Genomic DNA, 22,974 nt, shown 5'->3' with positions numbered 1-22,974 from the left:
AAGGTTTGAGATGGCAAAAGGCTCTCGTAAGTAATAAGACGGACAACAAAAGACCCTTAAACCAGGCGAGTCAGACTTGCTCTGTCTTTATATCTGAACCTGAAGTCATGTGTGTGGTTAGCAGCACATACATAAAACCACAAATGATGTACATTATGGGCTCGGCATGTAAAAGCAAATACGAGAATGTACACAGTATACACATAGCCTTAATCAAAAAGGCTATCAGGTGCTAACTGGCTCGGCTGCTTGTTTGGTGCCATTCTTCTTCAGTAAACCACAACTTAACTCACTGCTGGGTAAAGACAGGAGTGGATAGGATACTTTCATCTACAGTACAAAGAATACAACAATGGACTGTTTCCCTATGTGCTCTATAACAACACTGCTGTGAGGTCCACAGGAAAAGACAGCACAAACTGGCTGAAAGACTGTTGTAAGGGGAAGGTGTATGAGAGTTACCAAATGGGCATCCCTCTGTAATGGTCCCAGCGAGGGCTATCAGCTGTAACGTTCTGGATGGTTGAGCTCAGGCTCAGACTCAGCAGAAGAACAACACCGGGTCAAGTCACGTCTAACTGACTAAATTGTCCGAGCCGAGAAAAGCAAAAAGGCTCTAGGCAATGGGCTCTATTTTCAGCTGGGGCTAAGTGTCAAACGTACATTAGTTTGCAATTTCATAATGTAAAAATTGGCATACTGGCAGGTGTAGACCTTACAGTGAAATGCTTACTTACAAGCCAGGGCGACCAGCACGTAGGTCCAGAATGCTGTTCATCGACTACAGCCCAACATTTAACACCATAGTACCCTACAAACTCGTCATCAAGCTCGAGACCCTGGGTCTCGACCCCACCCTGTGCAACTGGGTCCTGGACTTTGACGGGACGACCCCAGGTGGTGACAGTACGAAACAACATCTCCACCCTGCTGATCCTCAACACTGGGGCCCCACAAGGGTGCATTCTCAGCCCTCTCCTGTACTCCAGCCCTCTCCTGTACTCCCTGTTCACCCATGACTGCGTGGCCATGCACGCCTCCAACTCAATCATCAAGTTTGCAGACACTACAGTGGTAGTCTTGATTACCAACAACGACGAGACGGCCTACAAGGAGGTGGTGAGGGCCCTCGGAGTGTGGTGTCAGGAAAATAACCTCACACTCAACAAAACAAAAGGAGACAATCGTGGACTTCAGGAAACAGCAGAGGGAGCACCCCCATATCCACATCGATGGTACAGTAGTGGAGAAGGTGGAATGTTTTAAGTTCCTCGGCATACACATCACGGACAAACTGAAATGGTCCATCCACACAGACAGCGTGGTGAAGAAGAACTAAATGAGGAAACAAGTTCATCTCATAAGTATATACTGTACTCTATACTATCTACTGCAACTTGCCTATGCCGTTCGGCCATCTCTCATCCATATATACATATTCTTATTCCTTCCTTTACACTTGTGTGTAAGAGGTAGTTGTTGGGAAATTGTTAGATTACTTGTTAGATATTACTGAATGGTCAGAACTAGAAGCACAAGCATTTCGCTACACTCGCATTAGCATCTGCTAACCATGTGAATGTGACCAATACAATTTTGATTTGAAGTTCTGAACAAGTCCCGGATCTAGGACATTCCGGGTAGGCCGTAGCCCTCCCAGTCCACCAGGTACTGCAGGGTGCCTCAGACCCACAAGCCTCCAACAGACGCCAGACAGCGTAGGCCGGGCGACCATCAACAAGTCGAGGGTGCGGAGGGGCAGCTGTGGGTGGAGAGAAGGGACTGGTCCTTACCAGCTTGAGACAGGAGACATGGAAGGATTGACAGACACTCATAGACCTGGGAAGCTGGAGACGATAGGGGACTGGGTTGATGAGACTCAGGTTCTGGAATGGTCCTATGTAGCGTGGATGGAGCTTCTGCAATGGAAGATCACGTGTGGACAGCCACACCTGTTGCCCCGGTCGGAGGAGCCAAAGAGGCCTTCGGTGCTGGTTTGCCTGGTGTTGGTGTCGGGCAGAGGAGCGGAGCAAGGAGGATCGTGCTCTGATCCAGGTGCGGAGACATCGTCCAATGAACGCCGAGGAGAGATTCCCCGAGGAGAGATTCCCCGACATCACCGACAGGGAGTAGAAGGCTTTCCAATACTGCGCAACGAACTGGGACCAACGAGAGCCGAGACAATGTCCTGAGGAAGTCTGTAGTCGAAGGACATGAGTAATCATGAGATCAGCGGTCTACCTCTGTGAGGGCAAATTGACGATGAAATGGGCTGCCTTGGAAAACCAATTGACAACTACCAGGATAGTGGTAAGCCCTTGGGATGGGGGTAACCCTGTAATAAAGTCTATGGACAGGTGGGACCAGGACTGGCTGGGTATGGGCAGAGGTTGGAGCAACCCAGCCAGTCGCTGTCGTGAGGACTTGCCTTGGGCATAAGTGGAGCAGACCGTAAAGAAGGATCTCACATCCTCAATCATGTTGGGCCACCAGAATTTCCGTCTCAGGAACTCCAGAATCTGATTAACCCCTGGATGCACAGTTAATTTAGAGGAGTGTCCCATTGTAGTACTTGGGAACGGGCTGCTCGCGGAACATAAACATGTTAGAGGGACCCCCGCTGGAGTCAGGTTCTCGGGTTTGCGCTTGTTGGACGGTGGACTCAAAACTCCATAACATGGGGACCACAATGCGGGAGCTGGGGATGATGGGCTCGGAGTCCCTCTCCTTGTTAGAGACATTGTGTTGGCGGGATAGGGTGTCTGCTTTCTGATTCTTGGATCTCGGATGATATGCTACTGTTAAACAGAGCCCACCTATCGTGGCGAGCGTTCAACCTCTTGGCTTCTTAAAGGGAGACCAAGTTCTTATGGTCCCATCCAGATCAGAAATGGATGAGGTGCCCCCTCCAACCAGTGTCTCCACCCATCAAGGGCCCACTTAACTGCCAAGAGCTCCCAGTTGCCTCCATCGTAGTTGCGTTCCGCTGGTGAGAACCACTTGGAAAGAAAGGCACATGGGTGCAGTTTCTTGTTCCCTTCATTTTGCTGTGAAAGGACCACCCCTGCTCCAGTGTCTGACGCGTCCACCTCTACCACAAAGAAACGTGTAGAATCAGGATGGACGTACTTAAGTAAAAAATACTTTAAAGTACTACCAAAGTAGTTTTTTGGGGTATCTGTACTTCTATTTATATTTTTAACTACTTTTACTTTACTACATTCCTAAAGAAAATGATGTACTTTTTAATCCATACATTTTCCCTGAGACCCACACATACTCGTTACATTTTGAATGCTTAGCAGGACAGGAAAATGGTCTAATTCATACACTTATCAGGATAACATCCCTGGTCATCCCTACTGCATCTGATCTGGCGGACTCAACATGCTTCGTTTGTAAATGATGTCTGAGTGTTGGAGTGTGCCCCTGGCTATCTGTCAATAAATACAAAACCTAGAATACGTGGCTGTCTGCTTTGCTTAATGTAAGGAATTTAAAATGTTTTATACTTATACTTTTGATACTTAAGTATATTTTAGCAATTACATTTACTTTGATACTTCTACTCAAGTAGTATTTTACTGGGTAACTTTCACTTGAGTCATTTTCTATGAAGGTATATTTACTTTTACTCGAGTATGACAATTGGGTACTTTTTCCACCACTGCACCCACTAACATGCAAGCTGCTGCTACTCTGTCTATCTTATACTTACATGTAAATATGGTATTGGAACTGAGTTTAATATTTCCTGTATATAGTATGCTTACTTACTTTGTGTATTTCATATTCCCTACTCTTAATTCTTGTGTGTTTTTGCTAGTAATACATTGTTATTGATTAATGCATTGTTGGATTTTGAGTTTACAAGAAAGACATTTCACGGTACTTGTGCATATGACATTCAAATTTGAAACTAACACCAGCCACACTACACGATAAAGGCGCAAAATTGCGTAAACTGACAGACGTTTGTCAGAGCCTAAAACAGCACATAGTGGTATTTAAATAGTCAGACCGAGACCCTGTCACACTGAACGAGTGAAGATGTCCGACAATCGTTTTACGACCTGGACATTTTGTCTGGGACGGCAGAAATCGTGGCATAAGACGGCTACAACCGCAGTCTGTGCGGACATTTAGCAGTGTCGCGGTTGGTTATGGCATGGCTTTTGACAATGGAAGCGCAGCCTTTCCAGTCTTGACGTGCAGTGCCCATATGCACATGGTACAAGAGATGTGCTTTTTGTGCCTGTAAACCTTGTATGTAGCAACATTGTTTCATTTGATTAAAACAATTAAGTCCTTAGTAGGCTACCCTTACCATACTCTAACAAAAGCTGGTTCAACAGCAATGCATCTGGTGTCCTTCTTATCCTAACCATCCATTAGCCAAGTAGCCTATCCATTAAAGGTTTCTAAATGTTCTACTCGTGAGGCTTTTGCATTATTCACATAGGTCCTGCAGTGCATATTGCATTCGGCTTGTATCCATCCCCATTTTCAAAGACTGCCTCTTGGCCGGTTACCAAAGACGAGCTCATCTAAACATATTACAAATATATAGTCCTATAACGTAATATCAACGGTATGCCTCGGCTATGTCTGCTTATTGAGAACGTGCCTCACACATATAATACACTTCACGGGAGCCTAGTATTTTTTTATTCGAGGATATGTGCAATGCGTAAAGGTCTATACTTGTTGGCATGTTGATGTTTAATGTCATGAGTCTTGTCCTGGAGGCATAACTGAGCGATTTCCTCTTAGATAGGCCAGCTGTAAAGTCAAAATTTGCTATATTGTAAAAATGTATGACGTGCTATCACACGTCACTGTAGCCTATGCTATTTAATAAACTGTAGAATCAATCTACAATGGACTAGGACGGGAAATTCCATTGGCCCCCAGCCAAATTGGAGTTGATGACAATGCAAAGACCATCATTAACCTACAGAACTTGAGACGGAACACATGTAGTATTAAGCCATGGAAGGCCTTGATTAGCCAGTGAGTGGTCAAGACCTTGTCACGCCTACAACTTGTTTATTAAATCAAAATCCAGCCCTTTCCTATTGTGCTCTTAATTCCATCTGTTTCAATAGCAAACATATTTTTGACACACCCCCGGACTTACAGTGCTACCACCAGCCCTTAGATTTACAATGGAGTTAGAATAGAGCCTACGGTCTAAAGAATATCACGCGCATGACCTCTTTCGATATGAGCCTTTCCCAGTCAGGAACATGGCCGAGTCCTCAGATAACCTTACATACATTGATTGATGTTCCTCAGCCATGATATGGTAATTGATGAAGGTCCTTGGATAAACTTACAAACGTTCAGTATTGATTGATGTTATGGTAAGGAGAAATGAGGTTTATTATAACTGTCACGACTTCCGCCGAAGTCGGCTCCTCTCCTTGTTCGGGCGGCGTTCGGCAGTCGGCGCCACCGTCTTTCTAGCCATAGCCACTCCATTTTTCATTTATCCATTTGTATTGTCTTGTTTTGCACAGTTGCTTTACATTCCCCAATTACACTGAATGTATTTATTCCTCTGCCCCCCCCTCACGTCTTTGTGTGATATTGTTTGTGTGTTACATGTTTTAGTAACGCACCAGGCTGGCGTTCGTTATTTCCGTGTTATTTCACGAAGATTGATTGTAGTCTGTAATCTTCCTCCTGAGGATATAAAGTGTGCGCCTGTTCACAATTCTCTACTCTTCTGCACCCGACTTCACCATCAGTACGCACACGCCTGACAATAACTCTCGATGCAGAAATCTCACTCAGAAATCCAGATGCTTTAAACATTATCTTTAGCACATAAATAGGTTTACTGAATCAGAAAACTTGTTTTTTCGTTTGTGATCATAATGTAATGTCTTTCTATGCGATTCTGGTGCCAGGTGACAATGTCATACTCCTGTCACGGTATTTCTGCAGACAAAACAAAACAGACACTCTCCACGCTGTCCAGACACTGTCTGGTCCAGACACTGTCTGGTCCAGACCTGACACATACGCCGACTGTATATGTGGCATTGTTTCAAAGCCATTCCACCAGAACCAATCATCCAGATGCAGACTGAGTGAGTATAGGAAGTATTACAAATTGCATACAATATGCTGCTCAGTGTCGTATGTGCTACCTGATTGAGCTGTTAAGCAATCTGTGAAATTGAGGTCAAATACCCCGGGGAGGGGGGGGGAGGGGACAACACTGCATCTGGTAGAGACTTCTAACTTCTAACCCAGAGATATATTATATATATATATATATATTATATCCAATACCATAGCTTACAGTATACAGTACATTGGGGAAAACAGTATATCTAATATCTGTTTAAAATATGTCTATGTTATTTGATAGACTGCTTGGTATTCAATATGACCGGAGTGCAAGGGCATTTGATCATTCTAAACAGAGTGGGTTTAAAACCCCCACCACAGTGAAACTGATCTGCAATGCCACCCGGTGCTCACTAGCAGCGCCCACGTCCGTGAGACTGTACATGTTTTCTTAGCATCACCACATACTACCCCCCCCCACCCCCACCCCCCCACCCCAGAATAACGCTAAGCTTAGGGGTGAGCTTTCATTGCTGTAGCATTGTAGATTGTGAGGAAGCAAGATGTAGGCCCAGACTGGGCTTTGCTGGCTCTGCTCTCTCAACTGCCCCATATATCTTCCCTATTAGCCCTGGAGCATAAAACTGCTGTTGGTTCAGGATGTGGCACCATGGTGCAGTGTGGTTTATCTCCTCTTCACGCGTTCTCCCTACTCTCACTTTGGCCAAGGATTAGTTTCTACCACAATCACGCAATAACCGCTCTTCTACCTCACACATATAAATAAAGGAGCAGGTCAAAGACGAGGCCTTGTTCGAGGTAAGACACCTTGCGGGAGTGTAGACTGAATAATGCATCAAAAACCTTTGTTCCAGGTCTGAAAAACAGCAACCCTTTCAGTTTTATATATTTATAATAGCCCAAACGTGGGCAGATTATAATTTATTTTTTAACAAAAATGATGCACCTACATCCTTAGAGCTTTGAAGTATGTATAGGGGTCAATACTGAGAGGCAAGGGAAACAGTCAGTACCATCTTTGAAACATAGTCTTTTAAAGTGTGAAAAAAGTAACATTTTAATCTCTCAAGAGCTGTCCCTGTGATGAAAGTCTAATGTGTTTACACAAGCACAAAATCCCTCCAACAACTCCCTTTTGAAGTGGATTTTGTAATGGTTGGTAATTGTAAGTAGCGAAACATCATAAAATGATTGACTTTCCCTATTAAGTCAAAGCTTAACTTAAAATGTAAATCATAATAGATGTAATTTATAGCACACTGAGGGGAGCCAGGGAGCATGAACCAACACAAATAGTGGCTGCTTGCGCCTCAGACAGGATGACTGTCTGGCCTGGCCTCTGTCTCCACACTCACTTGACATAACTTAGAAATATGGCTCCTCGGAGAATAACACGACTACTAGGCCGACGGGGTGAGGACGTGGTAAGTTAAAGGCTCAGTAGACTCTGGAGAAAACATTATGAATGTTATTAGTTGTGCTTGGGCAGTAATAAAATCACAATATATCACATAAAACAGTCTGATACTACCAATGGCTTTAGGGTTCTGTGTTTTCCCATTAAAACCGTAACAGGCTATTATGCACATTGCACATTATCAGATTGCAGATATCAGCATTAATACTGAACAATTGATTTCTTACAATACAACGCATTTTGTAACATGTATGATTTTATTGCCAGAAATCTCATATGCTTGTAATGTTCCTGTAGATTTGAGATTGACACAATGGGTCAGCTGAATAACCGGGTGCAATTTCATCTGCTTTTACTCAGGAGTCAAAAAGGCCTGTCTCTACTACTCTGAAGGTCAAGGCTTCACATCCCTGCATTTCCCGATTTGTTTACATACAATTGACTGGAACTGCATCAGGCGTGACTGCTTGAATAGAAAGAAGGGAAGAATTAAAGGAAGCTGTGTGATCTTGTGGTTAGGAGTCAGGTGAGGTCGGAGCATGCTGAGAGAGAAGGGCGACTAGGAGGAGAGATGTGCCCCGTTCATTCTGCGGTAGATAAGAATCTGACCCCTACATCTGGGTACATGTCAGCTCCTGTGAGCATCACACCAACCAGTGTTTAACCCCATGCGTCCCAGAAGAGCGAAACTGATGACTCTCGAACAGGTCATGAAATATTAGACCACACTGGCATTTATTGCTGTCATTTATTGCTTAACTGTTTCTCTCATTTACTCATAAAAGAGTGTTTTTTTGCATCCCTTTGATATTTTAAGTAGAAGTTGTGCACCAATATTGAATTTTAAAAGCCTGATATATTAAATGAAGTGCCCTTTAATATAGACAAATGTACTGTAGAATTCAATGAAACAGATTTTTTGATATGAATAAAGGGCTTGCTAAATAAAGAGCCAAAATTCTGTATTTTGACATGTCCCCAACCCTGTGCCCACTTCTAGGTACAGTTGCAACATTCCAGGGGCCTCATTTATCAATCATGCGTAGGCACAAATCTGTATGTAAACCAAGTGTGGGATCATTTCCACACAAAGTGTGAGATTTATCCATGTGAACACTTGCTTGAGAGTGTGCGTAAATCTAACCACACAATTGTACGCATGGTGCCAAGTGGTGGAATATGGGAACTGCTTGTCAATCTTAGAATGGGGAAAATGTCGGTTGAAAATGTATGCAATTGTGAGTAATAATTAAATAATTTTTTGATTGAATTGTATTTTCATTGTGTGTCTGTTGTTTGTAGAAAGTCAGACCGAAATGCAGCGTGTAGGTTACTCATGACTTTTAAAAAAGCTAATACGGTACATGAAATAACGGAAGAAGAAGAAAACAACAAACGAATGAAACTAATACAGCCTATCTGGTGACTAACACTAAGACAGGTACAATCACCCACGAAATACAACGCGCACTCAGGCTACCTAAATACGGTTCCCAATCCGAGACAACTAGAATCAGCTGACTCCAATTAGGAATCGCCTCAGGCAGCCAAGCCTAACTAGACACACCCCTAATCATACACACTCCCAATTAATACAAACCCTAATACGAAATACAACATATAAACCCATGTCACACCCTGGCCTACCCAAACATATAACAAAAACACAAGATACAATGACCAAGGCGTGACAGAACCCCCCCCTAAGGTGCGGACTCCGGGACGCACCTCAAGAGCATAGGGAGGGTCCGGGTGGGCGTCTGTCCATGGTGGCGGTTCTGGCTCGGGACGTGGACCCCACTCCATAAATGTCCTAGTTCCTCCCCTTCGCGTCCTAGGATAATCCACCTTCTCCGCCGACCATGGCCTAATAGTCCTCACCCTGATCCCCACATAACTGAGGGGCAGCTCGGGACAGAGGGGCAGCTCGGGACAGAGGGGCAGCTCGGGACAGAGGGGCAACTCCGGATAGAGGGGCAACTCAGGATAGAGGGGCAACTCAGGATAGAGGGGCAGCCCGGGACCGAAGCAGCCCGGGACTGAGGGGAAGCCCGGTACTGAGGGGAAGCCCGGTACTGAGGGGAAGCCCGGTACTGAGGGGAAGCCCGGTACTGAGAGGAAGCCCGGTACTGAGAGGAAGCCCGGTACTGAGAGGAAGCTCGGTACTGAGAGGAAGCTCGGTACTGAGAGGGAGCCCGGTACAGAGAGGGAGCCCAGTACTGAGAGGAAGCTCAGTACTGAGAGGAAGCTCAGGCAGGTAGTAGGCTCCAGTAAATCCAGGCTGGCTGGTGGACCTGGATGATTCAGGTTGTCTGGCCGATCTAGAAGATCTTGGCAGACTGGCACTTCTGGCGGATCCTGGCAGACTGGCACTCCTGGCGGATCCTGGCAGACTGGTGACGCTGGGCCGACTGGCGGCGCTGGGCAGACAGGAGACTCCGGCAGCGCAGGAGAGGAGAAAGGCTCTGGCTGCGCTGAACAGGCGAGGCACACTGGACGCGCTGGGCCGACTGGGAGCACTGGTGGCGCTGGACAGACAGGAGACTCCGGCAGTGCAGGAGAGGAGAAAGGCTCTGGCTGAGCTGAACAGGCGGGAGACTCCGATAGCGCAGGAGAAGAGAACAGCTCTGGTTGCGCTAAACAAGCGGGAGACTCCGGCAGCGTAGGAGGGGAGAAAAGCACTGGCTGCGCTGAACAGGCGAGGCGCACTGGAGGCCTGGTGCGTGGTGCTGGAACTGGTGGTACTGGCGCGAGGACACGCACAGGAAGCCTGGTGCGGGGAGCTGCTACCGGAGGACTGGTGTGTAGAGGTGGCTCTGGATAGACCGGACCGTGCAGGCGCACTGGAGCTCTTGAGCACTGAGCCTGCCCAAGCTTACCTGGCTCGATGCCCACTCTAGCCCGGCCAATAGGAAGGGCTGGTATGAGTCGCAGCTGGCTCTGCACCCGCACTGGAAACACCGTGCGCTCCATAGCATAACACGGTGGCTGCCCGGTCTCTCTAGCCCAACGGTGAGCACAGGGAGTATGCGCAGGTTTCCTACCTGGCATAACTATTCTCCCTTCTAGCTCCCCCCCAATAATTTTTTTGGGCTGTTTTTCCGGTTTCCAACCGCGTCGCCGTGCTGCCTCCTCATACATACGCCTCTCCGCTTTAGCTGCCTCTATTTCCTCCTTGGGACGGCGATATTCTCCCGGCTGCTCCCAGGGTCCTTGACCGTCTAATTCCTCCTCCCATGTCCAAATCTCCAAATGATGCATTCTCTCCCATTGCAACTGCTCTTCACGATTAACAGGGAGAGTAGGCTCAGGTCTGTTTCCTGACTCAGCCACTCTCTCTCTGCGCTTTCCCCTGTTACCTTCAGTTTTCGCTCTGTATAGCAATGCTTTCCTTCTCGATTCCATACGTGTATAGCCCTCTTCGCATTGCTGTAGGGAATCCCAGGCGGGCTCTTGCACTCGCTCTGGGTCGGCTGCCCACCTGTCGATTTCCTCCCACGTCGTATAATCCCTGCTTCTGCCGTCCATATCGTCCTCCTTTAGCTCCTGCCAGTTCACACGCTGCTCGGTCTGTGAATTGTGGTGGGTGATTCTGTAATGATCTTAGTCTGTTGTTTGTAGAAAGTCAGACCGAAATGCAGCGTGTAGGTTACTCATGACTTTTAATAAAGCTAATACGGTACATGAAATAACGGAAGAAGAAGAAAACAACAAACGAATGAAACTAATACAGCCTATCTGGTGACTAACACTAAGACAGGTACAATCACCCACGAAATACAACGCGCACTCAGGCTACATAAATACGGTTCCCAATCCGAGACAACTAGAATCAGCTGACTCCAATTAGGAATCGCCTCAGGCAGCCAAGCCTAACTAGACACACCCCTAATCATACACACTCCCAATTAATACAAACCCTAATACGAAATACAACATATAAACCCATGTCACACCCTGGCCTACCCAAACATATAACAAAAACACAAGATACAATGACCAAGGCGTGACAGATAGGCTATATATCATTTGACCACAAGTACAGTAATCTGTGAAATTAGAGGCACGTGTGAAAGTAAAACCATTTTAGAAATACTATAAAAGACTGAGATAATGGGAAATGGAATGAGAGATGGCTCATCTTGCTCTGTTGGAAGATTTGGCACAAGCTGCACTTCTCAGAAAGCACATTTTTGCAAACCAATCTTATAGGATCTTTACGAGAATTGAAGACCTACTTGAGAAAGGTAAACACATGCCATTCCGATACACATCAAAGTGCTATCCACCCTTGGGGTTTTGGCCACTTTTCAGTGGGAGCTTGCCGATCAGCATCTCACATCCCTCGATGGGCCAATGTTTTGGATGCAATCATCAGCAAAACGAACTGTAACATAACATTTCCATACACCGTAGCACAACAAAGTGGAAGTCAAGAAGGATTTATTTGTCGTTAATGAGTTCCCAAATACGAACGGAGTAACAGACAGCACCCACACCGCACAAAAGCACCATCCCAAAACGAGTTCAACTATGTAAACAGAAAACTCTTATTGTGCAGGTGATGTGATGGGCAAAAAACACTGCTGAAGGTGGTGGCCAGGTGGAACGCACGACTCGTTCATTTTGCAGAACAGCAATGTTGGCCAGTACGCCTATATGATGGACCTGTTGAGGATGGATGGCATATTGGTGTGTGCTGCCTACTCATCTGAAGTATATTTGCCATTGCTAAAGCAACTTGAAATGTCCTAATGGTCCTGTCTTTGTAGCTATGTTTTTTTTTTTACTGTCAAACCACAACTGATTGAGCCAAATAAAACCCTTTGGTTGTACTCAATTTCTGACACTACCATCTCTATTTCAGTCCCGTAAACATTTGACATAGAATTTCATGGTATGGCATTGTATATTCCACACAGGCTTTAAAAATATGATTTTGAGCATATATGGTTAAATCGGGGTGTAGCCAGTGGTGTAAAGTACTTAATTAAGAATCTACCCCTTTTAAAAAATGTGTTTTGCCTAAAATGACATACCCAAATCTAACTGCCTCTAGCTCAGGCCCTGAAGCAAGGATATGCATATTCTTGATACCATTTCAAAGGAAACACTTTGACGTTTGTGGAAATATGAAAGGAATGTAGGAGAATATAACACATTAGATCTGGTAAAAGATAATACAAAGATAAAAACATCATTTTTTTGTACCATCATCTTTGAACTGCAAGTAAAGGCCATAATGTATTATTCCATCCTAGTTGCAATTTACATTTTGGCCACTAGATGGCAGCAGTGCATGTGCAACATTTTAGAATGATCCAATGAACCATTACATGTCTGTTTAAAATAGTGTGTCTAGACTGCCCAAATGTGCCTAATTGGTTTATTAATAACTTTAAGTTCAAAACTGTGCACTCTGCTCAAACAATAGCATGGTATTATTTCACTCTAATAGCTACCGTAAATTGGACAGCGCAGTTAGATTAACAAGAATTTAAGCTTTCTGCCAATATGAGATATGTCTATGTCCTGGGAAATGTTCTTGTTACTTACAAGCTCATGCTAATCGTATTAGCCTACGTTAGCTCAACCGTTCCACGGGTGGGACACCGATCTGTAGAGATCCTTAAGATTAAGTAGAAATACTTGAAAGTACTACTTAAATAGCTTTTTGGGGTCTGTTCTTTACTTTACTAATTATATTTGACAACTTTTACTCCACTACATTCTTAAAGAAAATCATGTACTTTTTACCCTATACATTTTCCCTGACACCCAGAAGTACTCATTACATTTTGCATGCTTAGCAGGACAGTAATATGGTCCAATTCACACACTTATCATGAGAACATCCCTGGTCATCCCTAATATCTCTGATCTGGTGGACTTAATAAACACAAATGCTTAGTTTGTAAATTATGTCAGAGTGTTGGAGTGTGCTGCTAGCAATCCGTAAATAAATAAAAAACAAATCGTCCCATCTGGTTTGCTTAATATAAGGAATTTGATGTGATTTACACTTTTGATACTTTAGTATATTTGAGCAATTACATTTACTTTTGATACTTAAGTATATTTAAATCCAAATACTTTTAGACTTACTGAAGTAGTATTTTACTGTGCGAATTGTCTATTATGGTATCTTTACTTTTACTCAAGTATGAAAATTGGGTACTTTTTCAACCACTGCTAGTAGCCAAGCTCATGCATGAGCACTACGGCTGAAAACAATTTATATTTTTATCAATGGTTATATCCTACCGGTGTGCGTATGACGCTCGTAGGATTGTTAGATAAATCACACCTTTTCTATGTGTACAAATATTCTAAATTAAGTAGAATTTTAGAATAGTTTCCATTCAATAATGACAAATAAGGCTTTCAATAAATTCCCTGGTTTTGTACGAAAACCCAGTTGGAGGGTTTCTGGAATTTTGTAACCCTACTTCTAGGGAGATTTCAACCCACTTAATCAAAAACATTTCAGAGTTTCAACATGATTGTAAAGTCCTAGTTATTTTGGTGCTTGACCCAAATAAATTTCTGATGATTATATTTATTTCATTTGATTAGTGTTCAATTATGTCTGTCCCTCATTTTAAGCTGAACTCTGTTACTATACGTCAACTGAACTCTCGTTTTAAAATGGTGAAACTATTCCTTTCAAAAAAAAATCTAAAGAAAAACATATGATAGTCTAATCATAGTGTAAAATTAGGTGAGCTGGTTCTAGTCTTTTTGGCCATTTTTGGCCTGGTGTTTTGTGGTGGAAAACTTACTGGGTTGAGTATATCAGGTCAACCCTGTTACCCATAGATTGACAGGCTAGAAATATTTTATAAATTTGATATTTTTTGTGAAGTTGCATTCAATTGCCAGTCCCTATTGCACACAACAAGCCATTCACCCCGTCACGAGGGGATTTATGGTTGATTTAAGATGAAATCGTCAACCCTATTACGGTCAACCCTGTTACGGTCAACCCTGTTACGGTCAACCCTGTTACGGTCAACCATGTTACGGTCAACCCTGTTACGGTCAACCCTGTTACGGTCAACCATGTTACTTTATTTGGCACTTAATAGGCATTTACTAAAGTACAGTTGTTTATTTAACCTCTTGAGATGGCAAAATTCGTTTTTTATGAAGTAAAATATATGACAGAATGTAAAAAATTAGGTGAAATCAAAAGTTACGTACTTCCAAGTTACACTTCTCAAAAGGCATCGAATTGGTGGAACGACCCAATTACCTGCAAAAGACAGAAGATAATTATGAGTTAACGTGCTTATTTTTCATTTCATTCGTTTGTTCCCATTTGGAATTCATCACTTAGTCATGTAATCTTTTTTGCTACGTTTATTTCTCCACCGCTGATGTTCAGTTGAGTACATCATTGCGGACTGTGTTGTGCTCACTCATGCTGTTCTATTCCATTTTAATTCATACAGCATCAGAGGTAATCATCTAGAACAAAATCCCAAACTTGACCTTTCTTCCCATTAGGTGTGGTAATTAGTGTTATTACAAAAGCTGTGGGGGTGCAGTCAGCAGCAAATTCCACCCAATTTGTGTAAATTGTGCAACAACTTTCAGTGTTCCTCCAGTATCTCTACCTGGCACCCTGCGTAGTATACAACTAGAGCCTGGATCTTGCCCCCTTGACAGCACTTAATACATTCTATTACCCATCTTTTTTATTAACATCTGGGTAAAGGTGTTTGGGGAGTTACCAGGAATCAGGTGCAACGTGTCCAAACCTGGCTGCCAAGATGGATAAAATGTATATAGTTGACATGGCACCCTAGTGGAAGCCTAAGCACAGAGCTCCTGTAAACGTGTACATATTTTTAGGTGTTTTTAATGGTTTTGTTTTTAATCAGCTCTTTAGTTTTTTATAACATTTAGTTTTTATTGCACATATCTGGCATTTTGGAGCCACTGATTTGCAGATTGACTGGCAGGTTAACACTTTTTTGGCTTGGCTAGCTAGCTTTTGTTTGAAAAACACATGGAAACAATACCATCTTTGTTTCATCTGGCTGCCAATTCCTGATCTTTTGAGAACATAATTTGAGGAGTGGCCTGAAGTGTAAGAGAAATGGGAGACCGAGGAATCCAGCAGTGCTGAAGCAGAGGGCTCATAGAGAGGGCGACTGGCTACTATTCTGAACTTTGTGTGGTGAGCTTTCAACCTCTAGGTTGCTACACAGAGTGGAAGAGGAGAAGTCCAGAGTCAATAAGACAATACAAGATCATCAGCAGACTCCATCACCATCATCTACCATCCTCTGTCTAGCTCCCTTTGCTTAAGCCATGAATTGACCCCCTCTACCTTCGGAGGACGTAGCTTTCAAAGACTTGGCCTATTGGTTGACCGGTCATCATATATTGCTTGCTTGTTTTTTGCTCTTGAAGCGCTTTCATTTTCTATGAAAATCACTATAGATGTAATATAAAATTATTATTATTATTATTTATTTACTATCATATATATATTAACAATGCATCCTTCATTTTAGTCAAAGATAAGAGTGAAGGATGCATTGATAGAGTCTGTCTGGGTGCAGGGCCCTACAGACTGAAGACAGGATGAGATGGTAAATAGGGCCTGTGTTTTAAACTCATTCTGCTGCGTTTGATAATCACTGATTAGCCTGGGTTCCTTCCACTTAACTCATTCTCCCAGGTCTATAGCTGCCTCACCTCACGACTCGCCACAGCTGCCCCGACCAACAGACAGCCGAGCATAATTCACTCCTCTGTTAATCAACTAGATTAACCTGCTGACAGCTCCACCAGCTAAACCAGAATTTATGTTCACCCAGAGTTTCCAAACAGAAGACAAAGATTTTTTGCAGGGACATTGTGTAGATTATTTCATGGTAATTTATATTTTTCAATCTGGAGATACTTTCAACATGTTCTGTTTACAGAACAGACTCCAGTGGCGAAGGAGAACGTTGTTAAACTAAAAACGTTCATGCTTTCAATTAAGGTCTGTTAGTACGGACAGCCTGTCATCACTTTCAACAATAGCACTCTTTACTGCGGCCTCCAAGTTGGTAAAATATACATTTGCATTATAAAACACTTAACTTAGAAATTCAAGATCTACTTTAATGGTACATTAACATACATTTACACATAACAGAGTTTTCTGAAATAACTTCATACAAAAACACAATCTTACACACTTGAGGTAGCCCTTTACACTCGTACACGTATAAAGGTTTAAAATGGCAGGTTTAGGTACAGAAAAATCGGCTAAATTGGGACGCAGTGGCTGTACAGTAACTTGCTATGAATTAAGTCAGACCTCTGGCTCTGCACTTCACAACACTGTATGGGTTTAGACTTACTGCCGTTATGAACTTGAGCACCTCACGTGATGTCACGGCTCTCGTCATAATGAGGACCGGACCAAAACGCAGCGTGGTAAGTGTTCATGACTCTTTATTAACCAAAACACTTGAACAAAATAACACTGTGAAAAAAATCTAAACAGTTCTGTAAGGTGCATAACATATACAGAAAACAACTACCCACAAAACACAAGTGGGACAAAGGCTGCCTAAGTATGATTCCCAATCAGAGACAACGATAGACAAAGAAATAGAAAACATAGAAATAACGAAACTAGAATGCCCACCCTGACAAGAAGTTTCCCCCCATCCCTCCCTCTAACTAGGCAACCGTAGAACATTTTTGTTGTCTGAGTGAAGGAAATACTGTAAATGAAGAAGACTCTTTCTATTTTGAAAGATGAGATTGTTGATGATCATAATAAATACCACTTTGAAGTCATTCAAGCAAGCCAAACACCCGTGCTTCCAAATGCGCACTTCACATATCCATGTCATAAAACTCATGTCGTATACAGAGTCAAAATGTATGATCACAATGTTTGATGTACAGTTACAAGGTGACATGGCGTCAACCCCTGCGTTGTTCTGAACAGAATGAGCCTGTTTGTCTAATGAATGCGCTCATGACTCCTTTCTATGCGCACCAAAATTACTATGTTTCCCTGAATTGCATTGTGAAAGCCAAACACTAATGTCATATTTTATAGCTTAGCTAGTCAGGTTGGCAATATAACACGCTTTCAAATGATGCCCATCCGACCCATATTGCGATTTAGAACGGAGTGTTTTTGGATTGTGTAAACAGTAATTGTGGCAGGGTTGAGTTCCAAACAAAACAACTACAAGTGTGCTTGCTCTAGTTTCTCAAGGGCACAGATAGGAGAGCAAAGAAAAAACACCTTATAGTTGAAGACTCTTCTTTGAGTTATAAAAGTGCATTGAAATTACCTTGGAACTGTGCACACTTTGGAAAGGTGTGTGGCCACTTCAAAACACAAGTTAGTCCTCTCACTCAAACCCTTTTAAATGTTTTGTCTTATGTTACACCTACCCCATATTTTCCAGGAATATTGTTGTTATCACGTTGCTGAATTTATCCAAAGTATTTTCAGATTCCATTATCAACAATGCAGTGAAATGTACCAGAAGTGGAGTGGCCACAAAAATGATTTGGGTCCGTAGTTTTTGCTGATCTGCTAACCTAACCAGGTAAAACTCCAGACCTTATACGGTATGATGTCATTAATCTGATTCGGTTGTAAAAATGTTTAATATGGGCTATGATGGGACCAGAGTGTTCCCAATCAGGTCACGTGGTGTTAAAAAAAAATGGGGGTTTCATATGCACAGACACAGACAAAGCAACATGATTGGACAATAAAACCCAAAGGGCTGAGCTTGCTCTATGCAGGTTTGCATCTTGTGCAACTATAGGCCTAATAATAAACTAACTCACAGTCTATGTCAGCTATTGTGCTTATTGATTAATTCCAGTTAATAATTTTTGATTAAAAAAGTCTAGGTAGCCTAATTAGCCCAAGTTAGATTTTACTCACAAATGTCAGAAATTACAGCCTAAAAATGGACAGAGAGATAGGACTGTATGTTCATCTTATCATATTTCTTCAATACCTATCTAGGTTTGCAATGAAACTGTCCCTGTTTGCAAATAATTCAATCTGAAACGTCATTAGGAATCTGAACATTGTACATTCAAAAGTTAGGCCTACCTTTCCAACCCAGACAGAGAAGGTCTACCGACACAGAAAAATGTATGCTTTAATTTAAGAGTCTATTAACATAATACAAAAATCCACATCAAAATCTGTCCGTTTAAGCCAAAAATAAAAACCAATCCACCGCATCCACCTACAGTGCCTTCAGAAAGTATTCACACCCCTTGACCTTTTCAACATTTGGTTACAGCCTGTTGTTACAGCCTAAATTGAAAATGTATTAAATTGAAACTGTGTGTTACAGGCTTACACACGATACCCAATAATGTCAAAGTGGAATTATGTTTTTAGAATTTTTACAGATGAATTAAAAATGAAAAGCTGAAATGTCTTGAGTCAATAAGTATCCAACCGCTGTGTTATGTCAAGCCTAAATAAGTTCAGGAGTAAAAATGTGCCTAACAAGTCACATAATTAGTTGCATGGACTAACTCTGTGTGCAATAATAGTTTAACACATTTTTTTATGACTACCTCATCTCTCTACCACACTCATACAATTATCTGTATGGTCCTTCAGTCAAGCAGTGAATTTCAAACACAGATTCAACCACATAGACCAGGGAGATTTTCCAACGCCTCACAAAGAAGGGCATCTAAAAAGCAGATATTGAATATCCCTTGGAGCATGTTGAAGTTATTCATTACACTTGGATGGTGTATCAATACACCCAGTTACATCAAAGATTACAGCCTTCCTTTAACTCAGTTGCCGGAGAGGAGGGAAACCGCTCAGGGATTTCACCATGAGGCCAACTTTAAAATAGTTATAGAGTTTAATGGCTGTGATAGGAGAAAACTGAGGATGGATTAACAACATTGTAGTTACTCCACAATACTAACCTAAGAGTAAAAAGAAGGAAGCATGTACAGAATAAATATAATCCAAAACATAAATCCTGTTTCCAACATGGCAAGACATTTTATCCTGAATACAAAGTGTTATGTTTGGGGCAAATCCAATACAACACATTACTGAGTACCACTCTCCATATTCTGAAGCATAGCGGTGGCTGGATCTTGTTTTGGGTATGCTTGTAATTGTCAAGAACTGGGGAGTTTTTCAAGATAAAAAGGAAATGGAATGGAGCTAAGCACAGTCAAAATGGAATGGAGCTAAGCACAGTCAAAATCCTAGAGGAAAACCTGGTTCAGTCTGCTTTCCACCAGACACTGGGAGATGAATGCAACTTTCAGCAGGACAATAACTTAAAATAAAAGGCCAAATCTACACTGGAGTTGCTTACCACGAAGACAGGGAATGTTCCTGAGTGTCCGAGCTACAGTTTTGACTTAAATCTGCTTGAAAATATATGGAAAGACTTGGAAATGGTTGTCTAGCAATGAAGAATTCTAAAAAGAATAAATTGTGCGAATATTGTACAATCCAGGTGTGGAAAGCTCTAAGAGACTTACCCAGAAAGACACACAGCTGTAATCACTGCAAAAGGTTATTCTAACATGTATTGACTCAGGGGTGTGAATACTAATGTAAATTGATATTTTTGTATACAATACATTTGCAAAAATTTCTAAAAACACGTCTTCACTTTGACATTATGGAGTATTGTGTGTCGATGGGTTAGAAAAAACACAAAATATGGAATAAGTCAGGGGGGTATGAATACCTTCTGAAGGCACTGTGTGTCGGCCTTCTGCATCTGAGGTGGAAGGTGGCTTAGCTACAAAAGTGTTCGTCAGACAGTGAGATATCCCAAAAATTGGTCTTCTCGCGAAAAACGTCTGTAGCGTCCGAAACTAATCTAACCACTCTATGGAAATGGGAGACGCTCACAAACACGATGGTGTTGCCCGTTTTGCTTTAGGACCCCCACAAGTGTCACAGGACTAGTCTGAAATCGGAAACGTTGACGTGCCAACGTCTGTCTGTCTGTTGCGTCCACACCGTTTGGGCTACAAATTATTATGACCCCACTGTGGAAAGGGGAGACTCTCACGAACACGATGGTGTTGCCCGTTTTGCTTTAGGACCCCCATAAGTGTTACAGGACTCGTCTGAAATCGGAAACGTTGACGTGCCAACGTCTGTCTGTTGCGTCCAAACCGTTTGGGCTACAAACTATTATGACCCCACTGTGGAAAGGGGAGACTCTCACGAACACAGTGGAGATTTGCTCTACGACTCCCACAAGTTTCACGGGACTCGTCTGAAGGTAACCCATACAAATGAATGGAAGTATACAGGTACAGTAGTTTTGTGCCTACAAAAATACGGGGTTAAATAGTCCCAAAAAAAATCGAAAATATTTTACGAGCTTTCTTATATCTGTTAGATATAGGACAGACACTTCAAAACCTTATTCCTTATCATACATTTTTGGATTGTCTTTTTTCCCATTTATGAATGTGTTTTTAAAACGTGTTTCTATGGGCTATAGTAGTAAAGGACAAATTCAATACTAGATCAAATCATTTGTAAATATATATATATTTTTTTATAGCTAAAGGGGTCCTAAAATTCCAAATCAAATAGCTAAATGATTCATGGTATGATCAATTCCATATGTTACCCTATCTTAAACCCCGTCTGGGTTGAAACATATTTTATTGTACAGAAAGTGAAAAGCTTAATCAATTGATAGTGATAGAATTAGATTACTTCATTTTGTGTCTACTAGGCTATAGAATGTCAAAGAAACGAAACAATGATATTCCCATATGCATCTGAGTCATGTCTTTCCAGGGGATTTTACAGCTTATTTCTAGCAAAGCATCACTGACCAAAGCACTGTTATAGATCACTTGATATAATCGGACACATTTGATTTTGTTAAAAATCTTAAGCTAACAAGACCTGTGGTTTTTGCAATTGTCTTTAATAACAAGGTGAGTCTTGGTTTTAACTTAACAGCCCTTCACAGAGGTAGGCAATTTAAAGAGTGCATGGTGGGTAGAGGAATTGACCGACAAATCTATGGATATAGCAGCCTGTAGCCTAATTTTGTCTGTCAAACAGGTAGGCCTAAACCTCTTATTTCTTAAATAGGAAGAAATAGGCTCCAATACAAAGCCCTCGTTGAGACATATTACCATTTCATCAGTTACAAATGACATCACCCTCCCCTGGACTAGATTTAAAAATACTAAACCCTCCCTTTGACTGAAATTGAAAAAGCATGACCCTCCCCCCCATTCTTCCTCCAGGTAACCATTCTGTACATTTCGATCCGTCCCTAAACTAAATCAAAAGTGGTTTGGCGCTGCCACACCTGGTTGAAAAGTGCTGTGGCAAATGCCGCCTCGCCACACGTTTTCCGGCGGCCCTGAAAAGTACAGTCAATGTAAAATGCACATAAAATCAACAGTATAATATTTGCATTCAATCTTGTGTCAGGTGAACTGTTGTGTCCTCATCTTTGGTCGAGTCATTTTTCCCCCATCATCTCCAACCTGTTTCCTTTCAATTGCTACAATGTTTATGCATCTGTATTTCAGATTTCTTCTGTAAGAAACGTTTCAATTCAGCCCTGTCATAAAAGTCATTTCCCACGAGTGTAAGGGGTTAATACATGTCACAGATCGATGTTCCGCCCTTTTGCCAGTTCAAATAGTTGGTGTCACAGGGCCCAGTACTTTGCTCTGTTTCTTAACAACTTGATTCTAGTGGTATTGCTATGGCAAACAAAAGGGTTGTCAGGAGTGAATGTTTTTCAAACATGCAACCTTGAACACGCAACCTTCCTGTGGAAGAATTACTTGGTATTTGTGTAAGGTCTAGATCCCAGTGTAAACTGTATGCACAAAAGAAAACGATTGAATTCTTAACTGACCAACATCAGAGGTCCATTCGCCTGAGAGATGGAAGTAGCTGCAAGATGATGACACAGACGTATGTGTTTTTGAACTCTGTATCTCCTGTACTCTCCATTCTCCAAAGTGAAACACATCTAAATGTCACTAACAAACCATGCATAAAGCACAGAGTTAATGCAAACCATGCCATGCTAACGAGTTCCCACTCATTTGAATAATTCAAACAATTAATCCCCCATCTATTAAACATAATTGTTATTCCTTATTTGCTTTGCTTTATGAGTTTGTAGAAATATTAAGGAAGCAGTTTTGTCTTCATTATGCCGGTTAACATACCTACTCCGTCCTTTTCCTGTTGATTTAATACAATCGCTCAGCTATAGTAATACCATTCATCTAACTGTAGCAACAAAATAAACACAATCAAATGTGAAAAGTTGGGAACATTAGTTTTCCTGCAATAACGTCCGAATTGGTACATCGTGTAATTAGAGTCTCTTGTTTTGTAAGATTTCTGTCTGGGAAAAGCGGTTACGGGCTAAATGATCAAACCAAATTTTATTTGTCACATGCGC

The 22,974-nt window shown here is 42.2% G+C and overlaps 1 protein-coding gene across 5 annotated transcripts in view; it reads right to left on the bottom strand.

Moving 5' to 3' along the window:
- The window catches only part of LOC123993226 (5-hydroxytryptamine receptor 4-like), a 147,780-nt gene that overhangs the window by 33,019 nt on the left and 91,787 nt on the right, over positions 1 to 22,974 (bottom strand). For 3 of the 5 annotated variants that reach the window (XR_006831400.1, XM_046295134.1, XM_046295135.1), the window contains exon 7: positions 14,723 to 14,774. The exons of the other annotated variants lie outside the window; for them this stretch is intronic. Coding sequence is in view for 2 of the 3 variants with exons in the window: in XM_046295134.1 (XP_046151090.1) it covers positions 14,771 to 14,774 (4 nt within the window). In the remaining variant the exon portion in view is untranslated. The remainder of the gene's footprint in view (positions 1 to 14,722; positions 14,775 to 22,974) is intronic. 5 annotated transcript variants of the gene reach the window in all.

This window comes from Oncorhynchus gorbuscha, linkage group LG13 (assembly GCF_021184085.1).
Source record: "Oncorhynchus gorbuscha isolate QuinsamMale2020 ecotype Even-year linkage group LG13, OgorEven_v1.0, whole genome shotgun sequence".
In the NCBI taxonomy this organism is placed as follows: Eukaryota; Metazoa; Chordata; class Actinopteri; order Salmoniformes; family Salmonidae; genus Oncorhynchus; species Oncorhynchus gorbuscha.
Note: the sequence above shows the minus strand (reverse complement) of the source record. Positions and strands in the feature narration are given on the sequence as shown.